The sequence below is a fragment of the Piliocolobus tephrosceles genome, chromosome 11 (assembly GCF_002776525.5).
Source record: "Piliocolobus tephrosceles isolate RC106 chromosome 11, ASM277652v3, whole genome shotgun sequence".
In the NCBI taxonomy this organism is placed as follows: domain Eukaryota; kingdom Metazoa; phylum Chordata; class Mammalia; order Primates; family Cercopithecidae; genus Piliocolobus; species Piliocolobus tephrosceles.
Genome location: NC_045444.1, coordinates 127,377,301 through 127,404,937, shown reverse-complemented (window position 1 = coordinate 127,404,937; position 27,637 = coordinate 127,377,301). Strand labels below are relative to the sequence as shown.

The 27,637-nt window shown below is 42.9% G+C and overlaps 2 protein-coding genes across 4 annotated transcripts in view; both read right to left on the bottom strand.

Moving 5' to 3' along the window:
* The window catches only part of FARP2 (FERM, ARH/RhoGEF and pleckstrin domain protein 2), a 141,545-nt gene extending 119,459 nt beyond the window's left edge, over positions 1-22,086 (bottom strand). Inside the window, exons 1-2 of the mRNA XM_026449083.1 lie at positions 21,947-22,086; positions 5,084-5,292 (exon numbers count right to left, since the gene is read on the bottom strand). Of these exons, the coding sequence (XP_026304868.1) occupies positions 5,084-5,266 (183 nt within the window). The 5' untranslated portion in view covers positions 5,267-5,292; positions 21,947-22,086. The remainder of the gene's footprint in view (positions 1-5,083; positions 5,293-21,946) is intronic.
* Positions 22,087-25,839: 3,753 nt separating this feature from the next.
* Positions 25,840-27,637, bottom strand: part of SEPTIN2 (septin 2) — a 39,072-nt gene continuing 37,274 nt past the window's right edge. For all 3 annotated transcript variants that reach the window (XM_023195111.2, XM_023195110.1, XM_023195112.1), the window contains exon 13: positions 25,840-26,294. The gene's annotated coding sequence lies outside the window, so the exon portion shown is untranslated. The remainder of the gene's footprint in view (positions 26,295-27,637) is intronic.

The window sequence follows — 27,637 nt, the reverse complement described above, 5'->3', positions numbered from 1 at the left end:
ATACAATGAAATATTATTCAGCCATGAAAAAGAACGAAGTACTGCTACATGTTACAACATGGATGAGCCTTCAAAACATATACTAAGTGAAAAAAGCCAGTCATACAAGACTACATAGTATATGATCCTATTCATATGAAATGTCCAGAACAAGGAAATCGATAGGGATAGAAAGTAGGTTACTGTTTGCTCGGAGCTGAGAGGAAGGGAGATGGAGATTGAGGAGGTGACAGGTAAAAGATGTGGGGTGATTAAAATGGTCTAAAATTGACTGTGGTGATAGTTGTACATTTCTATGAATATTAAATACCAATGAATTTTACACTTTAAATGGGTAAACTGTATGGCATGTGAATTACATCTCTATAAAGCTGTTAAAACACTTCAGCTCCATTTTATCCACCAACACTATTACATACTGAACAGCTTCTAGCTTCAAACCATCTTGACTTATTGGTGGCAACAATAAACAAGCACGCATTTCTAGATGTAGAGAGAAAGCATTGCGAGAATAAGTATGCATGTATTTCTAGATCTAGAAAGAACGAGCTGCAAGAAAAAACAAGCATGTGTTTCTAGATCTAGGGGAAAGTGCTGCAAGAATAAACACGCATGCATTTCTAGATCTAGAAGGAAAGAACAGGAACAAAATACAACCCTGTGCTCAATCACCTCCACTAGCTTCTCTGTCAGCAGTTTTTGCTCTAGAATCATTTGTCATTCTTGTGGCAGTCTGCCTTGATAGAAAACCAATTTTCATTTGTACACCCTGGGAGATGGGAGATATAAATAGAACTCGAGACTTATAGAGCTCAACTTTCTGAAGAAAACATAAGGAAGACAGCCAGGGCTTATTTGTTGCAGACATACATAAAACCACTCACCACAGATTATACATGGACAGACAGCCATGGGCACTGAGGTCTTCAGGCTGAGTTGGTCTGTATTTTCACCAAAGCAAAAAATAAACATTTTAAAAACAACGAAATGTCAGAACTTCCCCTGTGTTAAAAAGGTTCCTGAAATGTGAACTTCCAGCATCAACTTGGGGAATCTGCACAGCACCACACGATGCCAGTGTTTTCTGGCCATGTGAACACAGAAGCAGCTTGCGCCTTTCAAGTTTAGCATCAGCACATCTCCCTGGAAGAACACCGCTGCTTAAGACTTAAGTGAAAAGATAATGCAGTAAATAGACAAATAAGATAGGTGCATACGGCCAGAAAACCCCAAAACAAAACAAAATTGAATCCCTGAGGTTAGAAAACACTGCAACAGAGGGAAAAATTCAAAACATTCTTAAAGTCTGTTAACCAAATCTAACTTTTGATTTCATTCATTTAACACATGTTTACTCAGCAAGGCCCTGTTCCAAACACCAAAGGAGCAGAAGTAGATATAACACAGCCTTTCCTTCCCAGAATTTGCATTTCAGGAGCAGGGAGACAGCAAGCAGGCACCAGGATGTGCTGTCTTCACCAAGACAGACCTGCCCAGCCAGGGGTCTCACTGCTTAGTGCACCCGACACCCAGTAGCCGAGTGTCTGCCTCAGCCTACAGGTCCAACAGCAAAAACCACCTGACCACAGTATGTCTCTTGGTTCCAATGTAAAGGCAAGAGGCAGAGAGACAGAATACGAACGAGACAAGTGAACAAATGACAGCAAGACAGTGATGGTGAGCTTGGGTCAGACAACCAGCCTTGATCCAAAAACAATAAGGAAGAGGGGGTGGGACAAGCCTGCCTCTGTGGGGCTACGCAAGGGGGACTTCCCCAGGAGGGGACTCTGCCCACTCAGGGCAGGCCCCACTTACCAGCCCACTGACACCAAACCTTAGAGTGGCACAGACAATTGCACTTCCAGAGGCTGTATCCTGGTATAGTGGCAATACTTGTCAGGGTAGATCACAAAAAATGCTCACCGATTCCTGGCCGCTCTCCCACCAAGGTGTCTCTACTTCTCCACCCCTTGAATCAGAGCTAGCCTGGTAGCCTGCTTTGATTAATAAAAGGTGGCAGAAGTTACAATGGACAAATTCCAAGTCAAGAGCCCAGGGACACTGCAGTGCCCACTTCTGGACTGAGAACATTTCTGTGACCACAAAAATAAGGCCAAGTGGGCTGGAGGGAGAATGAGATTCTGCATGTGAGGTTCCAACCAGGGTGCCAAATGTGTGGGTAAGGCAGTCCCAGACTGCCCAACCCTCTGAGTCAGCCTACTAGAGCCTCCAAACCAACGCACAGACCTGTGATTTAAGCTCCACATTTGGGATGGTTTGTTACTTAACAAAGCTAACTGATGTAGTTGTGGAGGACAGGGTACTTGGAAGCAGAATACAACCAACTTATAATATATTGAATTTTAGCTCTCCCTAAAGGTGTGTATCAGCAGGCAACACAATGTAAAAAATACCCCAAGCTGGCACAGTGGCTCACATCTGTAGTCCTAGCTACTTGGGAGGCTAAGGCAGGAGGATCACTTGAGTCTAAGAGTTAGAGGCTGGCCTGGGGAACACAGCAAGATCCTGTCTCTTAACAAAAAAAAAAAAGTTCCCCATCTAACACAGGATATTCAGAATATGCAAGACCATTTTCTTTTTCTTCAAATAAAAGTTCTTTAATTTCTGGTAACTCTGCCAGATATATCAAATACCAAATATGACAGTTATATTTAACTGAAACAATAATCTCAATTTATTAAAACTGACAAGCTCTAAATATTGCAAAACTTTCACAAAATGGCATCTCTGACTTCCTTAGGTATAAAATGACTCATACTCAGTAAAGGTGAATTTCTCAGAGAAGAATTTACATCTTATTTACAGCTCAACAACAAATGTGTGCTTTTTTCTTCTGGGTCCTAGTTTTAGTTGATAAAGTCCAGTAGGCAGAACAATAAAAAAAGAAAAAAAAAAAAAAAAAAAAAAAAAAAGAGAGACACTCTAAAAGTAAACCTATTAGTACAATTATTTTTCTTTTACTTTTTTTTCTCTTAAATTTTGCACCTGTTACAAGCCTAGACTACGGTAAACGTGTTTATTGGAGGATGGCTACATAGTGGAAATTCCTCCAAACACTTGATTGAAAAAGACTTGGGAGCCCAATTAAGTTTCCAGACTTTAACCTGTTTCCTACAGGAAAGTCATCCAAGAGCTAGTGAAAGCGCAGCCGACTGCTACTCTTCAGGGTTCAAAGGTTGTGCAGCTTCAGACCTCCTTCCCTGCACCAGAAGTGACGTGGGAAGTTGGACAGACAGGTCCTACCGGTTTCAGTTACCATGGCCCTGATGAAATTATCTTTCACTTCCTCCTCAGATAAGGGCTTCAGAAAAGTATCCGGGTCCCCTGAGTTCTCACACCCTCCATACTTGCCTTCAAATAACACTGAAGGCCAGAGACCACCTTGCTCAGAGCTTCACTGCCCCACCCACCAAGCACCCCTCCTCTGTGTTCCCTCTTCCCTCCTTCCCAACCCATGCAATGCATTCTGCAATAAGGTCCACAGCTCAATAATAGTTTTACTTTCTGTGTAGCATCTTGACTCCTCAAAAGAAATTCCCAAGCGTAAATAAACCTCCTGCTAGAGTTTAAATTCATTCTCTTGTCCTTAGTTTTGTGCCATGAAGAGCAAGAAAAGCTTCTAAAGCTGTTACTTAAAAGTCAGAAAAAATTAGAAAAAAAGAGAATGCATTTGTGTATTACATATGAAAATAAATAATTTTAAAAAGACCTTTTGGCTGGGCACGGTGGCTTACATCTATAATCCTAGCACTTGGGAGGCTGAAGCGGGAGGATCTCTTGAGCCCAGGAGATTGAGGCCAGCCTGGGCAACATGGCAAACCCTGTTTCTACTAAAAATACAAAAATTAGACAGGCGTGGTGGTGCATGCTTGTAATCCCAGCTACTCCAGGGGTTGAGGAGGGTGGATCGCTTGAGCCCAGGAGGTCCAGGCTGCAGTGAGCCATGATCGCGCCACTGCATTCCAGCCTGGGTGACAGAACAAGACCCTTTCTCAAAAAAAGAAAAAAAAAGAGTAAAAAATGAATAGAATAGGCCGGGTGCGGTGGCTCAAGCCTGTAATCCCAGCACTTTGGGAGGCCGAGACGGGCGGAACACGAGGTCAGGAGATTGAGACCATCCTGGCTAACACGGTGAAACCCCGTCTCTACTAAAAAATACAAAAATCTAGCTGGGCGAGGTGGTGGGCGCCTGTAGTCCCAGCTACTCAGGAGGCTGAGGCAGGAGAATGGCGTAAACCCAGGAGGCGGAGCTTGCAGTGAGCTGAGATCCAGCCACTGCACTCCAGCCTGGGCGACAGAGCGAAACTCCCTCCCAAAAAAAAAAGAAAAAAAAATGAATAGAATAAATAAAAAGAATTTTCATGCTAATAACATGTAGAAAAACAAAAAAAGTTTTCTAATACATCACATGGACCTAAAAAATAGTGTTACTTAAATATTGATATATGCATATATTCTTAGTATATTTAATTGTTCTTGCTAATATTACCAGTGCAATCTTCTATAAGGGAATTTTCAAAATAAAAATTGTATTATCATTGACTTAGAAAAATAAGTTATATGTTAACACCATACAACACTTCTTGCGTGACAGGCTCTGTGTGTGGTGTCTGCTCAATCCTCACACCAGCAGCTCTGGGAAACAGGGATTATAATTGTCCTCATGTTTCAGAATAGGAAGCTGACACACATGGAGGCTAAGTGGCATCCCCTCATCCAGGTGGCCCGGGCCTCACTGAGACCAGGTGGCTAAGCTGGGAAGGTCTGGGTGTACCATCTGGCTCCAGTCTGCACCTTCCAGCAATCTCTTAGCCAGCCTCTCACGAAAGAAGAGTAGAAAGACCAAACTATACTACAATTTTAAACAAAAGATACGACAATATCACTTTCCAAATAAAAGGAGAAATTCAGATTTACCGTTTCTAAGGATTTTCTCATGTGTTACCAAAGTCACTTTTGGTCAACTTAATATGCAAAGTCTAACCAGCAAAATAGAACTTGGTATATAATTTGACTGTTAGAAGATATAACGAAATATGCCTCCAAAAATCATGCTTCTTACCTCAATGTCAAATATTTCCACGGTGTTGTCCAGCAGCTTTACTCTGAGGTGCAGGTGCTTCTCTTGCATTCTGGGCAACAGAGTCTGCCCAGGCTCAAGGGTGCTAACTCCCACAGGGGTCTGGGCACCCAAGCGTGTCCCTGCAGTCTGCAGGACTCTGTATGTTCCTTCTATCTCTCCCATTCTTCACCATCTGAGTGAAGAAAACACTAAAATGAAAAAAAAAAAAAAAAAAACACACACACACATGAAGGAATTATCACATTATTTAGGTATTAAAACAAGGTAAAAATAGAATTATCGGAGACACGGGAATCCTCTGTATTATTTCTGCAACTTCTGTAAGTCTTTATCACTTCAAAAGAAAGCGTTACAAAAGATTATTTTCTACTCAGGCACTCATAGGTGGAGCATAAAACAACAAGCACCACCCTCAATAACAATATTTCTGAATGCTCTATGAGCCAGTCATACCCATTAACTCATTTAACCTGTTAGACCTCACGAACGAGTGACATCACCACCACCCACCTAGCAGAGGCAAGAGAGCCCAGGGCTGCCACACCAACCCTAGGCTGTCTACTCCCTTAGCACACCTCTCTCCACCAGCCCAGTTACTGTGGTGATGATCCTTTTTAAGTACTAGATGGTGCCATTTCTACCAAACGTAAACGGGATCCACAAAGCATAGCACTAATGCGTGTCAGGCAGTGCACAGCAAGATCTGAGGCATTCGAGCAACTGTTCTTCCCCTCTGCTGACTTTATGTGGAGTAGAAGACTACCCCAGCTGAGGAAAAATGCCAATAAAGGAGATGAAAACAGCCAGGTTTGTCTTTGCCAGCCTTGTACTCCTCGATTTTTCTAACGTGTCTTGCCAGGGTAGAGCGGGTGCCACTGGTAGTCTGGGAAGTAAGTTCATGTATGGCACTGAATGACAGTCTGGATAAGGGTAACAAGGACTACATGCCTGGTAGCAGGAGGCACCTGCCCTTGGTCAGACCCTTCCCAGCTCCTGCCCATTCTCACAATAACCCCCATCCTCACAATAACCCCCTCAGCACTATCCACAGCCCACTTAACAGATGACAATGAGGGCCCAAGCAGGTCAAACACCTGGCTCAGGGAAGAGCTCATGTCCTCTTCAACTCTCCTTTTGTGCCAAGGGGAAGGTCTCTGCTTGCAAGCTATTAAGTCTAACAGGGCTATTCTCGTCATTATTTGTTTAATGCACTGTAGATTTTATTTTTCCATTCAAATTGGGTACATACTTTTTAAAACAGATTTTAATGTGTATATTTGAAGTCTGCAACATGATGGTATAGGACACACAAAGATAGTAAAATGCGTCTTCATTGTTTTTAACGAAGATTAGCCTAGTATTAACTACTAAATACTTAGTATTAAGTATCAGCTGGAATTAATAATACTAGCTTGTTATTTAATTATGTTTATTAATTATCTATTATTTATGGCAACTTCCCTTGTGAAATGTCTTATTTATGTTTAAAAATCAATTTTTACATATTCAATACAATAAAACATAGTACGGCAAAAAATACGGCAAAACTGGTGGAGGTGAGATACAAATGCTGGGTGTTTAATCAACAAAGAATGCAGCACTGCACCCATTATTTTATCTCACCCAATCACTCTCAGAGTCTTCCACTAATCCGTAACCTTTTAAAGAGTTAATCTCACTCAATTTCTAGTCCAGTCCCCTTGCGTGCCAACTTAATTGCTCCGAGTCTCCGGGCCTTTTCCTCTTTTTCATGCTTGTTTTGTCATCAAGACAAGCAAATCAAGAACTCCCCACTTTTTTTGGAGACACAGTCTTGCTCTGTTGCCCAGGCTAAAGTGCAGTGGTGCCATCTTGGTTCACTGCAACCTCCACCTCCAGGGCTCAAGCAATTCTCCCACCTCAGCCTCTGGAGTAGCTGGCACCACAGGCGTGAGTCATCATACCCAGCTAATTTTTTGTATTTTTAGTAGAGATGGGGTTTCACCATGTTGGCAAGGCTGGTTGTGAACTCCTGGCCTCAAGTGATCCTCCCACCTCAGCCTCCCAAAGTGCTGGGATTACAGGCGAGAGCCACCACACCTAGAAAAGAACCTTTTTATCTCTTAATTTCAAATAGGCTCTCAGTGACTTACTGCCAAGCATCTCCTACTGTACACTTAAACCTTACCCACAAAGACAACCTTCTGAGCTTATGCACACGTCCAATTTATCAAACAAGAAAGCAAAAAAAGAAGAGCTAAATCCTCTGGGACAAGCAAAATGTCAGTATGAACAAAATGACAAGGCAGTGCAAGTCCCATCCTAATTCCTGAACAAAGCCACTGACTGACACATTTATTACTTGAGCTGCATGGTTGGCACAGGTTGGCAGTTACCTACCATCTTCAGCTGTCATTCTTCATGCTGGATGCTCCTTGAGGGCAGGAACTAAATTCTTACTGTAAACATTTGCTAAGTATTTACTTAATGTCACTGGCATCAAAAAACATGAAGTGGTACATCATGCAATGCACTGTAAAGATGACAACAGCAAAACACAAAAGACTACAACCACAAACAGAACGACACTGTAACAAATTACTGTTTTTGCAAAACTAATATTAAACATGAGATATATGAAGTTCTGAGAATCATAAATAAGCCTTTTCATTTCAATTCCACAAACTTTTACTTAATTTTTATGAGCGCATAATTGTACATATTTATGGGGTATGTGATTTTTTAATTTTTTTATTGACAAAAATTGTATACACTTATCATGTACAACATGATGCCCTGACATATGTCTACACTACGGGATGGCCAAATTGAGGCAATTAACATATGCATGACCTCACAAACTTAACATTTTTTTGTGATGAGAACACTTAAAATCCACAAAAATTAGTAATTTTCAGAAATACAATATACAATATGTATCTTAGCAACTTTCAGAAATACAATATGTTGTATTTCTAGAGTCACCATGCTATATAGTAGATCTCCTAAACTCCACTGCTGTCTAACTCAAGTTTTGTATCCTTACACAAGCAAACACTGTGTAATGGTCGAATTAGGGTATTTGGGATATCCTCCACCTCAAACATTTACAAATTCTTTCTGTTGGGAACATTCCAAATCCACTCCTCTAGTTATTTTGAAATATACAATAAGGTATTAACTACAGTTGCCCTATTGTGCTACCGAACAACAGATCTTATTTCTTCTTACTGCATTTTTGTACCCATTAATTAATCAATCCTTCCTAACCCCCCAACCCTACTACCCTTCCCAACCTCTGATAAACATCATTTTTTTCAGTTCCCACGAGTGAGAATATATATTTGTCTTTTCACAAACTTCTATTCATTGAGCAGTTAATGCAAAAGTAAGAGAATGCAAATGAAGACGACTTCCACTTTGAAGGTACCTCCAACGTGAAAACATGAAAAGAAAAATAGATGATCTACATGTTCTTGGTCAGCTCACAACATTTATCAAATATAGAACCGTCAAAAGTGGGTTCTTCTGAAACAAGGGATAGGATGTTTTACTTTGGTCATCAAAGGCATTATTTCCCCTAAGTAATGCTACAAATCTGTAAACATTTATATAACTGAAATACATTTTTAGAAGTCATTTATCTTATTTATTCTACTGTATAAGTCTCATTTATGTTTCTGTAAGTATAGCTTGAAAAATTTCTTCAGGTTCTTTTTCTCCTACTCATTATAAGAAAGTCATGTCTAAACATCTACTGCTAAAAAAAATAGACATGGCTAACCTGTAATGTCTAGAGGTGTACACTCCACCGAGAAAACCGTAACAAGAAAACACAAGGAAGTTATTCCTACAGAAGCCGTCCCTTCTTGATGGGAGAGAGGGACTGTCGCTGGGAGGGCACACAGGGAAGGAGTTCTTAGGCTGGTGGGGCACAGTTTTATTTCCTGACCTGGACAGTGTTCATTTTATAATTCATTAAGCCATACAGCTGATTCACGTTTTTATATGTGTTTATTTTATAATAAAAATATGTTTAGAACAACAAGCTTTTTAACATTGCTTCGTCTTTCAGGAGAACATGACGTATCAGACAAATAAAAACCACTTTTCTTAGTTCAAGGAATATCAAACTCTCTTCTCAGACATGCGGCTCACAGAGGAAATCTTTACACTTTCCAAGCGGCGACTTACACTCTAATTTTCATCTAGCCCAGAGAGACGCCGACATGGCTGCAGCTGCGATGTGGGCCACAACAAGATACCCTCGTTCATCAGACTGGTCTTAAGAAGACAGATCCACTTGAGAGGAGATAACCCTGCGGTACTCTGTTGCTGATATCCCAAAGAAAAATCTGCTCGTTGACACATCATAGCGACGTGGCATAAACTATCCATTTAATAATTACTCAGCTTTAAGATTAAGACTTACATTTAAGATTTTAACACTAAATTTAAGACTAAGACTTAAGTTTAAAACTTTAAGTTTATTACTAAGCTTCTGAAAGCTCAAAAAGACCTTAATAAAGCCAGGAATAGTGGTGTACACCTATAATCCCAGCTACTCAGGAGACTGAGGTGGGAGGGTCACTTGAGGCTAGCAGTTTGAAACCAGCCTGGGCAACACAGTGAGACTATCTTTAAAGAAATGTAAAAAAAAATACATTAATAGAAAACTGGCAGGTAACCCCATTGCTGTGATTGCCAGTTAAACTCGGTGTCAAAGCCTGGCAATCTACTGCGGAAGCTGAAGCATGACTGCGGAACCGGTAGGTTGCTCATTCAACATCATTTGCTATAGTGGGATTGCTTCCCCCAGCCTGACAATGGGAAAAAATTTTTTTTTTAGGTATGCACCAGGGCTGGGTGTGGTGGCTCATGCCTGTAATTCCAGCACTTTGGGAGGCCAAGGCAGGTGGATCATCTGTCAGGAGTTTGAAACCAGCCTGGCCAACATGGTGAAACCTTGTCTCTACTAAAAATATAAAAATTAGTTGGGTGTGGTGGCGGGTGCCTGTAATCCCAGCTACTCGTGAGGCTGAGGCTGTTTTACATAAATTTTGACTAATGAAAATTATCTTTGATTTGCTTTGTGTGCTTATAAATAAGGATTAAAGAGGCAAGTTAGACTTGAAACATGGCAAGGCCATGAACAATCCTTGGTGTACCATGTTCTGTGGTCCTAGAAACCTGGTGTCAACCTCTGCCCATCCCTGCTCCTGCCAGCGAAAACTTCCCAGATGCCCAGAGGAAAGTGGCAGCGTAAACAACCAGGAATCTGTGGGGGGACTCAGTTTATTGTGCCATCTTCTTTCAATGTGAATGAAATGCTTTGCAGTCTTCATTCCTAAAAACATTTCTGGTGGTCGGATACAATTTGCACTACTGACACTTGGTCCCGCCTACTACAAACTCGGCTCTTGTGGGTATAGTCTCATTTAACAACAGAAAACCCTGTGACATGTCATTTCCATTTTAAAGTTGGAAAATTCAGCTCAAAAGTCTGCCAAAGCTTTGGGTCATAATGATGTATTGAGTAGGTTTGTAACAAACGGACCACTCTAGTGACAGATGTTGACAGTAGGGGCTGCTGTGTGTATGTGGGGGTGGAGGGTATATGGAAAATCTCTTTACCTCCTGCTTAATTTTGCTATTAACCTAAAACTGTTCTAAAAAATAAAATCTATTAAAAAAAAAAAAAAAAAGGCCTGCCAAGGAACACATAACTCAGAAGTGACAGAGCTAGGACTTGGGCCCAGACTTGGCTACCAAAACTCTTCTCCTTCTGCTGGAAAATCAGCACATGGCTTTTTAGGCAAAAGCATAGTCCACCATCCACAGTAAAGGGTAGGGGCTAACATTTCTATTTTGCAATTAAAAAAAAAAAATCACCTTCCCTAAAATATTTTTTACTGTCTGCTTTGGGAAAATCAAAAACCAAACTTCTCTATGACCAACCCAAGAAAGCAGAATATGAACTTGATTATTTCACTACACTCATCTAATAGGAAAGTCCACTGCAGCACTGGGAACAAACTTCACCGCTGATGATGTTCAAATGGAATTCTTCCTCAGTCCCTCGACCCTGGGGTGCATTATCTCTTGCAGCACAGCAAGAGATGGATCCTTCTTTATTCCCTTTCTAAAGCATCACTAACTTTTAGAATAAGGAACTAAATAGTCAATGTGAGGAAGCAGAGAAAAATGTCAAGACCTCTGCTGTAAAGTAAGGCCTTCAAAGTGCTAATGAGAAATGGCTAGCTGGGCAGGTGGGCGGGCCAGCAGGGCTTGCGCACCCTCCCCAGAACACTGCTGCATAAACACACACCAACACCGCTACGGTGTTGTCTGAAGGCAACGTGGCCCGAGCATCACAGAAACCATGCTTGGCACAGAAGCCTGGGGAGAAGGGTGCCGCAGAAACCACCTGCACACACTTCTCCGGCAGGCGCTTCAGGATGGCTGTGTCATTTGCACAGAGCTGACCACTGAGGAGGATCCATATGCGGGTAACACTGTCCCTCAAACACCAGGAGGGGCAGTCAACAACTCAAGAATCTCTGCTGATAGAAGAGCGCTTACTGACACAGAAACGTATCTACCAAGCTGTGATTTTAAAAAGACCAAATAAAAAGGCAGGCGCTAATGGGGAACAAGGAAGGAGGCAGCAGTAGCTGGGGGTGGTGGAAATTCAGGGCCAGCACACTTAGGTTTCAATTTCAACTCTGCCATTAACAAACTCAGTCGTGGCACCACTCCCAGCCCCAGCTTTTTCAACTGGAAAATGACATTGGAAGGAAAGGGTTAACCAGATCTTTTTCAGCTCTAAGAATCCAAGATTCTGTGATAAGGCAGCTCAATGTGAGAACAAATGGAAAGAAAATGTGTTTTTGATTTCTACTAATTTATAGTGTTTGGTAGCCACAAATTAAATATATCTCATAAAATCATGTTATCACAATCTTCCTACCTTACAATAGTGGCTAAATGTGTGTAAGAAAAGGAAGATCACTTTCAGTCAAATTCAACAACAGTATAGACACAGACTAACTGTTCCAAAGAGATTTCTTTGTACATAACCAATATTTGAAAAACTTACTTTTACTTCCTAGGTTATTTTTTTTAATTGCCTGAACACTAAACAGATGTATTTTTCCTTTAGAGTGTATTTTAGATCCTCTACAACCTGGTATTCTGATTTCATGTTAAACAAAACTCTACAAACTGAAAAACAGAAGTTTTAGGAGCTGAAGTGAATCTGGATAACTGATTCTCTGTACTTCTGTGGGGGGTGGTATGAAGCCATCCAATTTAACATCAAAATCTTTAGAGAAAAAAGCCAGATCTGTATATGCTGCTTTGGTGTAAAAGTGAATAAAATGTGCAAAACCAGGTGCATGGCATGCTAACTTCTGTTAAAAGAGGAAAACATATATATACACACACACATATATACACATATATACACATATATACACACATATATACATATATATACACATATATACATATATACACACATATATACACATATATATAAATAAAATTTTTTTTTTTTTTAGTAGTGTTGATGATGTCTCACTAGGTTTCCCAGGCTGGTCTCAAACTCTCAGGCTGAAGGGATCCCACTGCTTTAGTCTCCCAAAGTGGTATGTATTTGTTTATATTAAAAAAAAAAATAGAGCATAAACCAAAAACTAATGAAAATCATTACCTATGAGGGAGGAAGTGAAAGGGGTAAACAATGTTGGAAGCTGTACACGGCGTTTAGCAGTTTTGATATGGGAACTTCATAAATGGTTTCACATAATTAGAAAGCAAAATTAAATCAATATTTTAGAAAAGCAAGTCGTAAAAACCCAAACAAAATGAAACAAATGGTCTTAACTGTAAATCAAGACATCAGCTAAACTAAAGAAAATTACTTCAAGTGACTTTAAAGCGCAGTAACTTCATTCTACATCACCAGTAAAATATATCCTAAGGAATAAAAGGACTACAAAGAAATCCTACAGGATAAATGACCTTGTCTCTTTGATAAATGGCAACAAAAAAAGGAAATGGTGTATGTGTGTAAATACAAACTGCTAAGACATGTTATCTATAAGGTATGATGTTATCAAATGCTATATATAGGACCTTATTTGAATCCTGAATCAAATATTTACAGATCAGAGAAATGCAAATCCTAACTAAGTATCAGATAATATTAAGAGGTTAATATTATTTTTTAGTGTTTTAGTGGTATTGTGGGTACATGAAGGGGAAAAAAGTCCCTCTCTCTTAGAGATGCATAATAAAGTATTTACAGATAAAATGAAATAATACCTAGCATTTACTTTAAAATAATCCAACGAGCTGCGGATCAGTGGAGGTGGGTATAGGAAAACAGATTGTCCATGTGTTGATGACTGAAGCTGGATACATGGGCTTTATTATTTTCTCTACCTTTCTGAATGTTTGAAATTTTCCACAAGTCAAAACAAAAAACAAATCTAGCAATAATTTCTGATGTACATAAGGATTTAAGGAACCCAGGCGAGAGTTCAAGCTGACAGTGAGGGAGAGAGAAGCTCCTACTTTGTGAAATCCTGGCCCAGTCTCTATTCTCCATAAGAAACTACAGCCCAGAAAACAAAGCTGCTTGCTCAAGGCCACAGACCTGATTTGTGCAGGGGTGACACTAACATCTGGCACGGCTTCCAGTCCAACAGACTACAGCGCAAATTCTTCAAGATTAAAAAACATAAGACTATATTCACAGGGATCATTTCTATAGTTCATTACTAGAGAAGTTTCTCTCAGGATGTAGAGCAAAAAAGATACATTAAGAATGACTGTGAAGGAATAATTGTCAACAAAAAATGAAAAGTATTAAAAAGATTAAAAACAAACCAAAAAAATTGATTTAAAGAATTGTAAATTCATGCATTATGAATTCACTCTTTCCTTTATCACCTCCATTTTATTTCAGTTATTGTATTTTTCACTAAAATTCCCACTTCTTTATATCTTCTATTTTCTTGCCAAGACTTTCTATATTTCCATCTGTTTCAAGAGTAGCTTTACTTCTTGGACTATTTTAATAATAGGGGCTTTATAAAGTTTAACTTTTTTTTTTTTAACTGTAGCCCTAACAAATTTCCACAAACTTAGCAGCTTAAAATAAGCCTTTTATTATCTCACAGTGTCTATGGGTTAGAAGTTTGGGTGTAATGTAACTCACCAGAATTCTCTGCTTAGGGTCTCAAAAGGTCTAAGTCAAAGTGTCAGATGATCCAGGGTCTTACCTGGAATTTTTGGGGGCAGAATACACTTCTAGGCTCATTCAAGTCTGTGTGGGTATAGGACTGAGGTCCCTAGTTCTTGCTGGCTATCAGCTGTTTGTCAGTCTCATTCCTTGGCTCATGGCCCCTTCCATCTTCCATGCCAGAAATGTTACGTTGAAAACTTCTTACACTTCCAGTCTCTCTGCCTTCCCCATCTGCTACCAGCTGAAGGAAGATCCCTGCTTTTAAAGGCTCATATAATTACCTAAGGCCCACCTGGATAATCTAGACAACGAATCCAGGCTAGTTGATTCGTACCCTTCCTTACATCTGCAACGTGCTTTTGCCAAGTAAGTCGCATATTCCCAGGATAAACACTAGGAGGTCAAGCTCATGGAGGCCACAAATCTGCAAACCACAGTGTTTCAGATAATTCCAACATAGGTACCACCTCAGCTTTAGCCTGTGTCTTTTTTCACGAGTTGATATTTTCCTGGTTCTTCACATGCTGAGTAAATTTTGTATTGTATCCTGGACATTTTTAACCTTATGCTCTTAAAGACCCTTGATCTTGTTTAAATCCTATGGGGAATGCTGATATTTTGTCGAGCAGGCACTGGCCTGGCTGGATTCAGTCCCCAAGTGCTGACCAGCCTTCTGTAGAACATGGTCTTAGTGTCACCTTCACTTTCAAAGCCTTTGCAGCGTTCCTTAGCAATGTCCTGCAGGTCCCTACTTGCTTGGTGGCCAGCCTGCCTCCCAGGCGATGGTCTATCCCATAGTTGAGTTCTGTCTTTGGCAACCTGTTCTGGGTCACATTACACATGCATAGCTCAGTGTTGAGCCCGTAAGTTAACTAACAACTTGATGGGGCCACTTTCCTGAGTTCTTCCCTTTCTGGAATCTCCCTAGTATCATTTCCAGTTACCTGGGCTCCCCCTTTCAGACTCCAATCAGAAACTTACGGCTTTAATTACTCCGTTTAGCCACGCTTTTCTTTTGCGTGCATCTTGCCTGGGACTGAGCTGCAGGAGGAAGAGAATAAAAAGGCAACTGGGGCTTTTCTCCATTCCCTAAGCGTTTTAGGTGTTCACACACTCCTGCCACTGCAGGGCTGACCGGAGGAGAGGAAGCAAGAGGGAAAAAAATGATGGCTTTCTCCCACTTTCTGTCTTGGGGCCCAACTACAAAACTACCCTGTAGCTCTCCCTGTTCACACTGGGTACCCGCCTCCAGGTTTCAGACAGCTGGAGTCCAGGGCAGGGGATGCTGAAGGGAAGACAGGAAACTCACTACTGGCGCAAAGACGGGCTTCAAATTCTGGCCTTCTCCCCCATCCGCCTGTTATGGTTGACTTGTCGGAGTCCTCAACAGCTGCTCCATGCACATGTCCAGGTCTTATAGCTACAGACAGTGGGAGAGGCAGGATGGAGTATGCTCCCTCCACCTCCCAGAACCACAGCTCCACATCCATGCATTTTAAAACATATTTACGGTGGTTATCACTGGGAGGGGTAAGAGGACTGATTTTTATTTTCTTCTTCCTAATTTTATGTATTTGTCAAATCGTCTACAGTGATATCTTTGAAGTCAGATGGTTTCTCTACAGAATCCTGCAGAAGTACTACCGGCTTTAAAAGTCTTAACTGATAGGGGCTACCTACAGTATGCCACTATTTACCTTCCAAGAGAAAGCTGGAATAACTGTCTTTCCCCTTAGAGTTGTATTTGCTCTTCTTTCAAAAAATAGTTCAATTAAAAATTAATATTTTTAAACACTCTCTGGGTTACATTTTTTGTTCAGACACTGGTACTTGTTTTCCAACATTCATCTTATTAACTACTATACTAACAAAGCAACTGAGATTTTAATCATAAAGGGGGACCGGGTGCGACGGCTCATGCCTATAACCCCAACACTTTGGGAGGCGGAGGCAGGTGGTTTACTTGAGGTCAGGGGTTCGAGACCAGCCTGGTCAACATGGCGAAACCCTGTCTCTACTAACAATACAAAATTAGCTGGGTGTGGTGGCACACACCTGTAATCCCAGCTACTTGGGAGGCTGAGGCAGGAGAATCCCTTGAACCCAGGAGGTGGAGGTAGCAGTGAGCCAAGATTGTGCCACTGCACTCCAGCCTGGGTGAAAAAAAATCATAATCATACTCATAAAGGGGACAAGAGATTTAATAAAGTCTGATAATTTAAACAGTTTCTAAAAATAGTTTCTCCTTCCCAAACATATTCCCACTAGCTCCTGGGAGATTCACTTAGCACCCTCACCCCACATTCCCCTACTGGGTTATCTGGCATCAAGCCAGGGACCAGGAAACTACCCCCACAAAAGCAGTTTCACTATAGAGCTAGTCTGGCTCCGGTTTCTGGGCCCTCACTTGCACCAACTCCTTCCAACGTCCCGAGAAAGGCCCTAAGCAGAGTGTCCCTATGGTCATACACTTCTGTAAAATTTACCCCCAATATACTCTAATGGCAATCGATTAAGACTACTGTCTTTTCCCACTGCAACTCTGCCTCTGTCCCTCTTCCCTTTTGTCAGGTCGCTTGGGAGGGGTTGTTGGCATTTTTGAGATCCACCTAAGGGTACATTAAGTTGGAGAAAGATATTTAGTTTGAGTTTAACAGGACACATTTATGCTGTTCACAGTTAATTCTACTATGCAAACTTAGGTGATTACCAGCCATCTCAATGCAGGTATTGCTTCCAGAAATGCTGCTATCACCCACTGTGCTGGTTCACCTAGGCTTTTACCAAATAAAGGTGAAGGGCCAGGGATCCTGTGGCAATGTGAATAGGTCCAACGGGGCCTGACTCAGGGAAGTGTGTGGGCGGCGGAAAGGAAACACGGTTTGAAATAGAGGGAGCCAGACGCTCATTTGTGGGGAATTTACCATCAGATGTGCTAAAACATAAGCGAATAGATCAGTTACCAGAAAAATAATCAATATAGCAGTACAATTCTGTGTGCCTTAGATGTGTGGTTTTTTTTCTTTTTTGAATGGAATTGTGCAAAACAGGATTTACCTGAACACCTGTTTTTCTGGGACACCAACCTGGAGCAGTACTAGAAACAGCAAATACATCTATATGTGAAATGATAAGTTTTATATATCCTATCAACAATAAAAATTTATCAACTGTGCTAGAGGAATCACTGAGTTCTTTCTATACCCTGTCATATGAAAATGTGATTAAAAGGTACACAGCCAAAGGAAAAATATTACACAGGTGTATTAGATAATTAATAAACATTACTTTTCTCAGCCATTTGCATTATTGATCAGCTTTTTCAAATTTGTTACTTTCTCACTCTAAATATTAACTTTTTCTTTTTTTTTTTTTTGGAGACAGAGTCTTGCTCTGTCACCCAGGCTGGAGTGCAGTGGCAAGATCTTGGCTCACTGCAACCTCTGCCTCTCAGGTTCAAGCGATTCTCCTGCCTCAGCCTCCTGAGTAGCTGGGATTACAGGCACGTGCCACCACACCCGGCTAATCTTTTGTATTTTTAGTATAGATGGGTTTCACCTTGTTAGCCAGGATGATCTCGATCTCTTGACCTCGTGATCTACCCACCTTGGCCTCCCAAAGTGCTGTGATTACAGGCATGAGACATCACGCCCAGCCTCACTTTCTAAATTAGTTTTTATTTGTAACTTTGCATTCTTTTTCTTAAAGAGTTCTCCCCTTCCCCCAAATTGTATACCTTCAAGCTCCATAAAACCTGGCATCTGCCTCTGCCGCAGATGAAATTTGATTAATTCATTCAAATATTTATTGAGCTCTATTCTGTTTCAGGCAAGTCTAAATGCTTAGGGATACAGGAGTTCGTAAGAGAGAAAAATCCCCCCTTATATAGTGGACAAGTACAAAGACGACAGTACCTAGCATATATTAAATGGTGATTAAGTGCCCTGGAGTGAGTAAAGTGAGGATGGTAGAGAGGAAGTTGGCAGGTGGAGGGAGACAGGGAGGAGGCTTCATCAAGTGGACAAAGCTCAAGACAAGGCCTCGAAAATGCCCTGGTACACATTACAACAGCTACCATGTCCTGTATGACCACCACTGCAGGGAGATGCACGTCAAGCCCTTCGCTTATGTCATCTCATTTAATCCTCACAATAACCATGTGCAGCTGGCATCAAGGAACTCAGGCTCAGAAAGGTTAGTGACTTGTTAGCAGTCACTTAGCTCCACAAGCGGCCTCCACCCCATTGTGATTTCATGGTGTGCACAGAGCACACAAAGATACAGAAGTTTAATTCAGAAAGGGAGACGACTGAGAAAGTAACCAGTACGACCTGCCCACTGCAGTCAGAGAGAGCAGAAAGTAAGAGGCAGCACCGCTGGCTAGCTTGACCCGGAGCAGCTTCCCTCACAGGGGAACATGAGACCAGGTGGACAAAGGGCATAGCGTGTGCACTGGCAGGGGAATACATAGAAACTGCAGGAGCAGCTGGGAAAGGATGAGGATAGTTGGGCCGCGACGGCGGAGACACCCGAGGGGAGGCGGGGAGGTGGCCTGGGGTTGTGCTGTGCGAACTCTAGTGGGCCAAATGGATGGAATCCCATACCTAAGTAGGTTTTGCAGCTGGATAGGACGTGCCCAAATTTTCGTTTTGGGAAGCAGTCAGGAGGATGGGCTGGGGAGGGGAAAGACGGGATTAAGCAAGACTCATCACTGCATCCTATAACACTATAGGATCTTTTTGTTTTTGAATTTTAAAATGGCAATAAACTAAAACACCAGTTTAGGGGAAAACAATTCATGACTCTTAAAATAAAACCACTTACATCACTCTAACTACCCTCCTGATCCTGTTCATGTCCGCAAGTATTTTTACAACACTATAATTGCTGTGTACACACCATTTCGACTTTTCAGTTAATTCACATTTTAAAGCATACTTCCATGGATCAAAATAGTTCAAATTTTCCTTGGATGGGAGGATGGGATTCGGCTTGCTGAAGCATGTTTACTTGCTATGGACTACTCTACCATACTGACACAACAAAGTTTATCAGATTGTTTTTGAAAAGTGTGATTCCAAAATCAAAATCTTTACCACTTACTGCTAGTTGCTTTCCAAAAAGATTAGACCAATTTACAGAATCACTGTCAACTAAACGCTCCCCAGAAAATCACCAAAGACTGGGCTTTATCATAATGCTTTGTAGGATCCTCAACTTTTCAACTCCCTGTGACGTTGACAAATATACTATGGTCAAAGCACTCTATATTCTGATCTCAAAGAACACGACTGGAATTACCTCAGTTCAGCACCCAACATACAATGGGGTTTTGCCTGCGTATCTAGCACTGAGTAAAGGGGAAGCTGGCAAGCTGATATGAAAGTGGGTGAAGGAAAAATAAGAACAAAACTGAAAGGGTAAGCAGCAGCAAGAAAAATCTGTTACTGTCTGAATATAGAAGAGGTATTGATGTGACTAGAAGCAGGGGTGTTTGGAAAGGAAGGAAGCAACTGAATTCCTTGGGCCAAATGGATTTAAATGAGCTCACATGGAATTGCCCATGCATTGATCTTTGCTTTGGCAATCCAGTTCATATCATTCCCTCCAAACAGGATAAAGTTGCTTAATTATTGCCTAATTTTTTCTCAACTGTTTTTTGTAAATATCCAGGGGTAGCTTGTCCTACTTTCTACTCGGATTATTTGTCCACCTGATAATAATAATGGCTAACATTTATTAAGTGCTTACCTTATGTCAGGCATCTTGTTAACATAGCTTTTATTTTATTTTATTTTTGAGACAGAGTCTCATGCTGTCGCCCAGGATGGAGTGCAGTGGCACAATCTTGGCTCAATGCAACCTCCACCTCCCGGGTTCAAGTGATTCTTGTGCCTCAGCCTCTCAAGTAGCTGTGCGCCACCAGCCCAGCTAATGTTTGTATTTTTAGTAGAGACAGGGTTTCACCCTGTTGACCAGGCTGGTCTGGAACCTCTAAGTTCAGGCAATCTGCCTGCCTCGGCCTCCGAAAGTGCTGGGATTACAGCCACTGTGCCTGGCCAAGGTAAGTACATTTTAAACTCATTTTTTGAATAAGGAACCTGAGGCAGAGATAAATGAATACAACTTTTATCGACTTCCTCTTTGGGAAAGGAATTAGTATAGAAGGAACCTGGAAATCTACTAACAACTGATAGTCCTGTATGTAAATAAATAAGCCAGCAAACTTCTGCAGTCCAGGAAACTGCATCATCAGCATTCAGTTTGTTAATAGTGAACCATCTAATGAGAATCTGCAACAAGGATAGGGCACATGAGAAGTACAGATGGTGTTTGCAAGTACCCTAGGTGTGACTCTAAACTGGTCATTCCACCTCTCTCAACCTCCCTTTCCTGTACTTTAAAACAGGGCTGTGCAACTTGGTCATGTCACTGAAGAGTTTTGGAAAACTGAATAAATAACGCCCATGAAGTCCTTCCCAAAGTTTTAAGGACCTCAAAAACAAAAACAAAAAGACAACTTTCAACAAGCAGGTGTAGAAAATTTAAATTGTATTTGGCCTACAAGTAAAGGTTACTCCATGCTTCCCTATCTCAAATGTCCTCTCCCATCTCTCTGGTACTGAGAAAATCTGTGTCGCCTGTTACAAGGCAGTCTACACAAGACCAACACGCTAACCCACTGGCACATCAAGGTTATCAAACATTTCCACAGTGGCCTAGACAAAAAAACTTCACGGAAAAAAACAACACAAACAAACAAAAAAACAAACCCAGAGAGAAAAACTACCTTTTAAAGATTTGGCCTTGGGTTTTAAATCTGCCCATCCTTTTTCAACACTATGAATTGACGATCTTTCCTTCAATGATGCCTTGTTCTAATTTCTGTTTTTCACATCCATTAGTGGCACATGATAGGCCAGCGGTTGCTGCCATAGCGTAAATGGAAAAGGTGCCTATAATCTGGGTGTGTAATGTACTGGGCCATATTCTGGTTTCCCATGGTAGGGTTTCCCATGGTAGGCTACCCACTGGCTTAGAAGTATTTCCAGCCCTCAGTGGAGTAAAAATATTAACACCTAACACTTGATTCCCACCTTTAAGACACGCTTTAAAGAAACGCTAAAAAGGCAAACGGCTCAAAATGCCTCCACCAGGCACCTCCAGGCCCACACCGTGCGGGTCCCTATGGCCCACTCTGGGGTGTCCCTCCGGGGTGGGACACTCCCTGGCCCAAGGCCCTGCTGGCCTCCACGGGGCACTCCTCAACCCGCGAGTCCACGCGGGACACTCCCCGGTCTACAGCCCCACCGGCCTCCTCCACGCGGCACCCCTCAACCCGGGAGTCCACGCGGGCCACTCCTCGGCCCACCGCCCCGCCTGCCTCCACCGGGCAGGCTCCCTCCAGACGGACGCTCCTCTAACCGGGACCCGCCTAGGAGCTCCAGCCGCCTCACGAAGGCCTTCAGAGGCCGGGCGGGACCACCTCTGGTGGACCAAGGCCTCAGCGCCCGCCCCGCCTGGGCCTCTCGCCTCGGGCCTCGGGCTTCGCCGCCCACCCGGAGAGGCCCACCCTGGCCCCTCGCGCCCAGGCCGCTCCACGTCCTCACCCTCGCCCTCTCGCTCCCCCGCCTCGTCCTCACCGGCCTGGCCCGGCCTCCGCAGTCGCCAGCCACAGCCTCCAAACTCGCGTCGGCGTCGCCTGCTCCCGACTGCCCGCCGGCAGCCCCCGCGCCGCGCGCCCCGCCCTGACCCCGCCCCCGCGCCGCGGACGCGCAGTCGATTGGCCTGCGCGGCGCCAAGGCGGAGCCTCCCCAGCCCGCGGCCTGAAAGCGCAAGATCGAGTTCTGATTGGTGAACGGACGGAGAAGGGGCGGGACCAGGCGGGCAGCGACGTAGAATCTAAATCTGTGCTGAGCTCGGCTCGTTGGGCGGGGCGTCGGCGTGCGGAGCGAGGCAGTGTCCTAGGCGAGGCCTAGGCTCGCTGGGCGGGGCCTCGGTTGGTTGGGCGGGGCTCGGTCCTGCGCGAGGCTTAGGCTCGGCGGGCGGGGCTCGGTCCTGGGCGAGGCTTAGGCTCGGCGGGCGGGGGTAGGTCTTGGCGGCTCTCCTTGCACCCTCCGGCTCAGTCCCTGCCAGCCAGCCTCCTCCTTACCCCTACGCATTGCATCCCTCGTGGGGCTACAGGGACTGAAGGGGATCATGGAAGGCTCACCCGTGTGTGTGCTAAGGCTGAGACAGGCTGCTCCGCAGAGGCGGCCAGGACGGTCTTCCTCTCGCCTAGGGAGCCCCACTAGAGAATGGAAACCTGACTTGCTGTACCATACTTCCCTTCTCTCTTGAGGGCTTCATGTGTTCAAGACCTTACTCCTTGTGCCCTCCTAGCCCGCCCCTGGAACCCACTGTCACCATGTGGCTGTTGAGGTAATAATTAAGTTCAGGAAATACCCGGGCACTTACAAGACTTCTCTCATGGTGCTGTGGATTCCAGAGTGAAGCCTGACCCTTCGTTTCCCAAAAGCCCAGACAGGAGAAAAGCTGGCTCAGGGGAACCTCTGCTTCTCCTGAGACAACTATGGGGTCTGAGACCTGGGCACACCAAGACTGGGCTCAGCCCCGCGGGATGCTCCCCTCATGTGTCACCCACCTCTGGGGCTTCTCCTCTAACCAGCCCCCAGTGACACCACCAGGCCCCAAGTAGTGCACACGTCCCAGAACCAGGCACACCAAGACTGGGCTCAGCCCTGCGGGATGCTCCCCTTCATGTGTCACCCACCTCTGGGGCTTTTCCTCTAACCAGCCTCCAATGACACCACCAGGCCCAGAGCGGTGCATACGCCCCAGAACAGAGGACCTCTGCCTGCAGGCAGACAGGGCCGGGTGGGGATAGTACAGGTGAGAGCCTGGCCAGAGTGGTACTGACCCCTGGCAGGCTGCAGGGTGTGTGCTGCTGACACGAGACTGGCAGTCTGGAGGGAAGGTAGCAGGCGTGGCAGCTGTCAGCTGAGGAAGGAGAGACAGCAAGAGTTTTAGTACCCAGGAGTCTATAAGGAAGAAGTTCAGAAAACACTGATGGCAAGCTGAAAGGGGCCCAGGGGGGTCCCAGGATGGTCAGTCCAGTGGGCAGCAAGAAGGCTAGAGTAGAGGTCTTGGAGTGTAGGCGTCCAGCCACCCAGATCAGTTCAGGTTTCCAGTGTCCTTTACTCAAGCAGTAGTCTTCTTAGCCTACTCTTGAAAATTTGTAGGTTAGAAATTTCTTCCTATATTTCAATCATTCACTTACATTACCAGGAATTTAGTAGTTGCTATTATCAATGCGCTTTCTTTTCTCACTACATTTTCTAATTAGTAAATAGATATCACTGACCTCTTAGTGTTAATTTTCACCAGATGTCTTATACTTTCTAAGTAGATGCTCTGATCACCTGTAAATAATTCCTTTTCAATCTTTTGTGCTCTCTTTTGGGCTCGATCTCCAATACATACACAGTTGTTCAGTACTGATGCTATTGATGCACGTAATTTTTCTTGATTTTAGACACAGATGTTCTCAAGACTTTGAATCTTCCCAGAAAACCTCACAACTTTCCCTTGCAAATAACCAAGAGAAATACTCATTTAATATCTAAACAATAGTACTTTATTGATAAAAGATTAGTATAAATGGATACAAAATTGCTGTGTAAAATAAGTGTTTTCAAAATACATTTCTATAGGTGGAGACTATCTCTTAGTAAAAGAGCAGTTATCTATAATCAAAAGTATCTATTTAGATTTGGGCAGTAAAACCAAAGGGGATGAGAAGTGCAGCAGTGTGGGTCCTCCCTCCCCGCAGAGCTGTTACCAGCAGGCAGCTGCCTGAAGTACTTTCACTCAAACATATGCGGGGCTTAGTCACTTACAAACTTGTTTTTCTTTTTTACAGATTTTCCAACAAAGTTATTAAATTACAAACTCAAATAATGGACTCTGCATGGATGTACTCTGAAGTCATGAACACTTTTTCTTAGTTACCTTCACACAACAAGCCATAACATATAGCTTTTGGCTATTCACAATTAAGCAACAGTGAAGGGGCAATGTTAGCAAGAACACCAGATTTTCTGTAGCACACCTTCGTTATTATTAACTGTCTCATTTTATGTTTTTTTCTAGCCCCCACAAAAAACAAAAAACCCTGTCTCATCCTCAGATTAGGCATTTTCTCCATCTCCCTACACAACCACTGTCTCCTTTCATCTGTCACTTTCTGGGGTTGAATTTCCCAACTTCAGTAGAAATGATAAAAAAGGCAACCGCTGGAGTGTACCACAGGGAGACACAGGAGGAAAGGTGACACTAAGGCTACAGTGCACAGAAAACGGATCAGGTGTGGCTTCAACTGTGCACACCTGCCCACTAGCCCATGCTACAGATTTAAAATGTCTTTCACTTTGACAAGACACATGGTTTACATTACACAAAATGAATGAAAACGACAATGGCTAAAAATAAATGAGACAGTCTGTACACAAAAAAATGATTACTGCTATTTTCCTCCCATCAGAAAGTCACTCAAAAAGGGGGTATTTAAAGGAAACTCAAATCAGAAAAACCCGGTAGGCATCAGAGGTTCAGGGCACCAAGGCCTTAGGGAGGGAACACTTTTCAATGAAGCTGTGCTTCAGGAGCACGCCCACCAACAGACCCCAATTCCACAGGGCAGGCAGATCTACTACAGTTACAGAAAATACACTAAAGTGCAGTATAAAGTATAAAAAGGTTGGATTCTGAATAGACCAACTGCTAATTTTCCTTAAAAATTTTAATTTGGTTGAGTAAAAAGTTTACTGAATCTCATTTTGTAGGTAAGAGTCTTAACCGCAATACAAAAACTGGAGCTCATGACTACTTTGATTTTCTCTGTAGCACAGGATAACCAGTATTAGTGGAGAACACTACAAAAAGTGGCTTGTGGTGAGTTCTTTGTATAGGGGTTTTAAAAATGACCTAGATCAGAATTAAGAGACTTCTTTAACACTCACCTCTAAAAAAGCTGTTTAAGTATAAAGATGTATCTCATTAGGAAATTCTATTCTGTTTTATTTGGTTAAGAGATAAAATCACAGATGAATCAACAGTATTAGAATTATAGCAGCAGCCGGGCGCGATGGCTCAAGCCTGTAATCCCAGCACTTTGGGAGGCTGAGACGGGCGGATCACGAGGTCAGGAGATCGAGACCATCCTGGCTAACACGGTGAAACCCCGTCTCTACTAAAAATACAAAAAACTAGCCGGGCGAGGTGGCGGGCGTCTGTAGTCCCAGCTATTCGGGGGGCTGAGGCAGGAGAATGGGGTAAACCCGGGAGGCGGAGCTTGCAGTGAGCTCAGATCCGGCCACTGCACTCCGGCCCGGGCAACAGAGCGAGACTCCGTCTCAAAAAAAAAAAAAAAAGAATTATAGCAGCAAAACAAGTTTTAGGTGTTGTGTACAAACATAAAAGCAAGGAAGCAAAGAGTCTCCAAATGGTATGATGTGGTAAGCAGAAGGCCTTGCACCAAGTCAGTGCATCTTTCTACATCACTAGGCTCACACCTCTACCACTCAGATTATGGGTAAATCTGAATGTTCTAGATATAAATCAGGAGTGCTCATCAATGGTTAGTCAGTTGTTAAGTCAGTTAAATCAAAGAAATTCAGTATTAAGCACACATGCCGATTCTTGGAAATCAATTCTAACATTAGTGGTTAGGGAGAAAGAAAAGGAAAACATTCACCTCACAAAATACAGAGTGTAACACAGCAATGAAATACGTATGTTAAAAGTACTTCATACAAAAAACACATCAAAAGTCTTTTAAAAATTAAATTCGCAGGCACAGGTACTGTTAAAATGTGGATGGCACCCTCCCAAGGATTGAAAACACACAGCTGGATCACGCATCTGGAATGTTTTCTTTTTTATCCAGGAAAGTGTTTTCTAGAAAAAAGAAAACAAAACACACTTAAGTGTGAGTGAGGCAATGTCTGCTGCATTGATCATTAACAGTCCTACTTTTCTCATAAACTGGGCAAAAGGCAGGGCTTACATGACCACAAACTTAACTGAATCAAAACACCACTCATAAGGCTCTTGGAAACTGGAAATGCCGCAAAACTGAAAAGTATACACAAATAAAATTTTATCTATCTAAAAGTAAAATTTTCATTCCATAAAGGTTGAAACCAGAAGCTCAGAGAAAATGAGCAAACACCTGTCACTGTTTCCTGCTTCAAATGAGCTGCATCGCTGAGGCATCCTTGTCTCTTTCCACTGTACCCTCACTTCCCCAGTCACATGCCAACACAGGTTATGCAGGACCAGCCTCTAAGTCAGCAGGCCATCGTTAAAAAGTTATGGGACCATCAGCAAATAACGTTAAACTCTCGGAGCAGCAACAATTTCCTTATCAGTAAAGTGTGAACTGAGCACATACCCTCAGGACTATTCTAAGGTGTCAATGTGATGATGAAACTAAAGCAACCAACTTGGACCCAGCTGGGGGTGACATGGATGTTTTCTTTATAGTAACTTATCAAACTGTACATACATATTTTTGTGCATTTTGTGTAAATACTGTATTTTACAATGAACACCTTTCCCAGTAAGCTGCAAGAGGGTTTGGTGACTAAGGCTCTAGCAAGACACTCTGGGTCCTTCCTCAGCCACCTGTCCATATGTCATGGAGGCCTCAAGACTCCCTGCCTTCTGCCTAACCCACCCTGCCATAAGTTGGTGAAGGTTCAAGTCCCTTCCTTGTTTTCATGAACACACTCATGCTTCCACCAGAATGAGGTCCCTGAATTGTAGGGGAGATCATCTACAAAATTCCCAACATTTCTTCCTCACATCTTGGCCAACTGAAACTCTCTTTCAAGCTCTAATCACATATCTTGTATAAGGTTTGCCTTTACCCCAGCATCATGTGACCTACCCTCTTCTTTGGACTCTTAGGTCGTTACCTGACTTTATCTTTCATGCTTTTCCTCTGGCAAGTGATGGGAGTGGCCACCTGGACAGTTCGCAGAGCCTGCCTGTCCATAAGATACAAGGGAGTGGGCATGTGCCTTTTCCTGGTCCTCAGTGTCTAGAGTCTGCAGATTCTTTTCAAGCAGGCAGACCAGCATACACTAATGACCGTCAGTCAGGACAAAGCTATCTGAGGAACAGGAGGTCAGCAGTCTCCATGCAGGGAACCCTTATCTACCTGGCATAATTCTTCCTCCTTGTGCCATCTTTACTTTTAATCTGTACAAGTTGTTTTAATATATTTTTATTTCCTT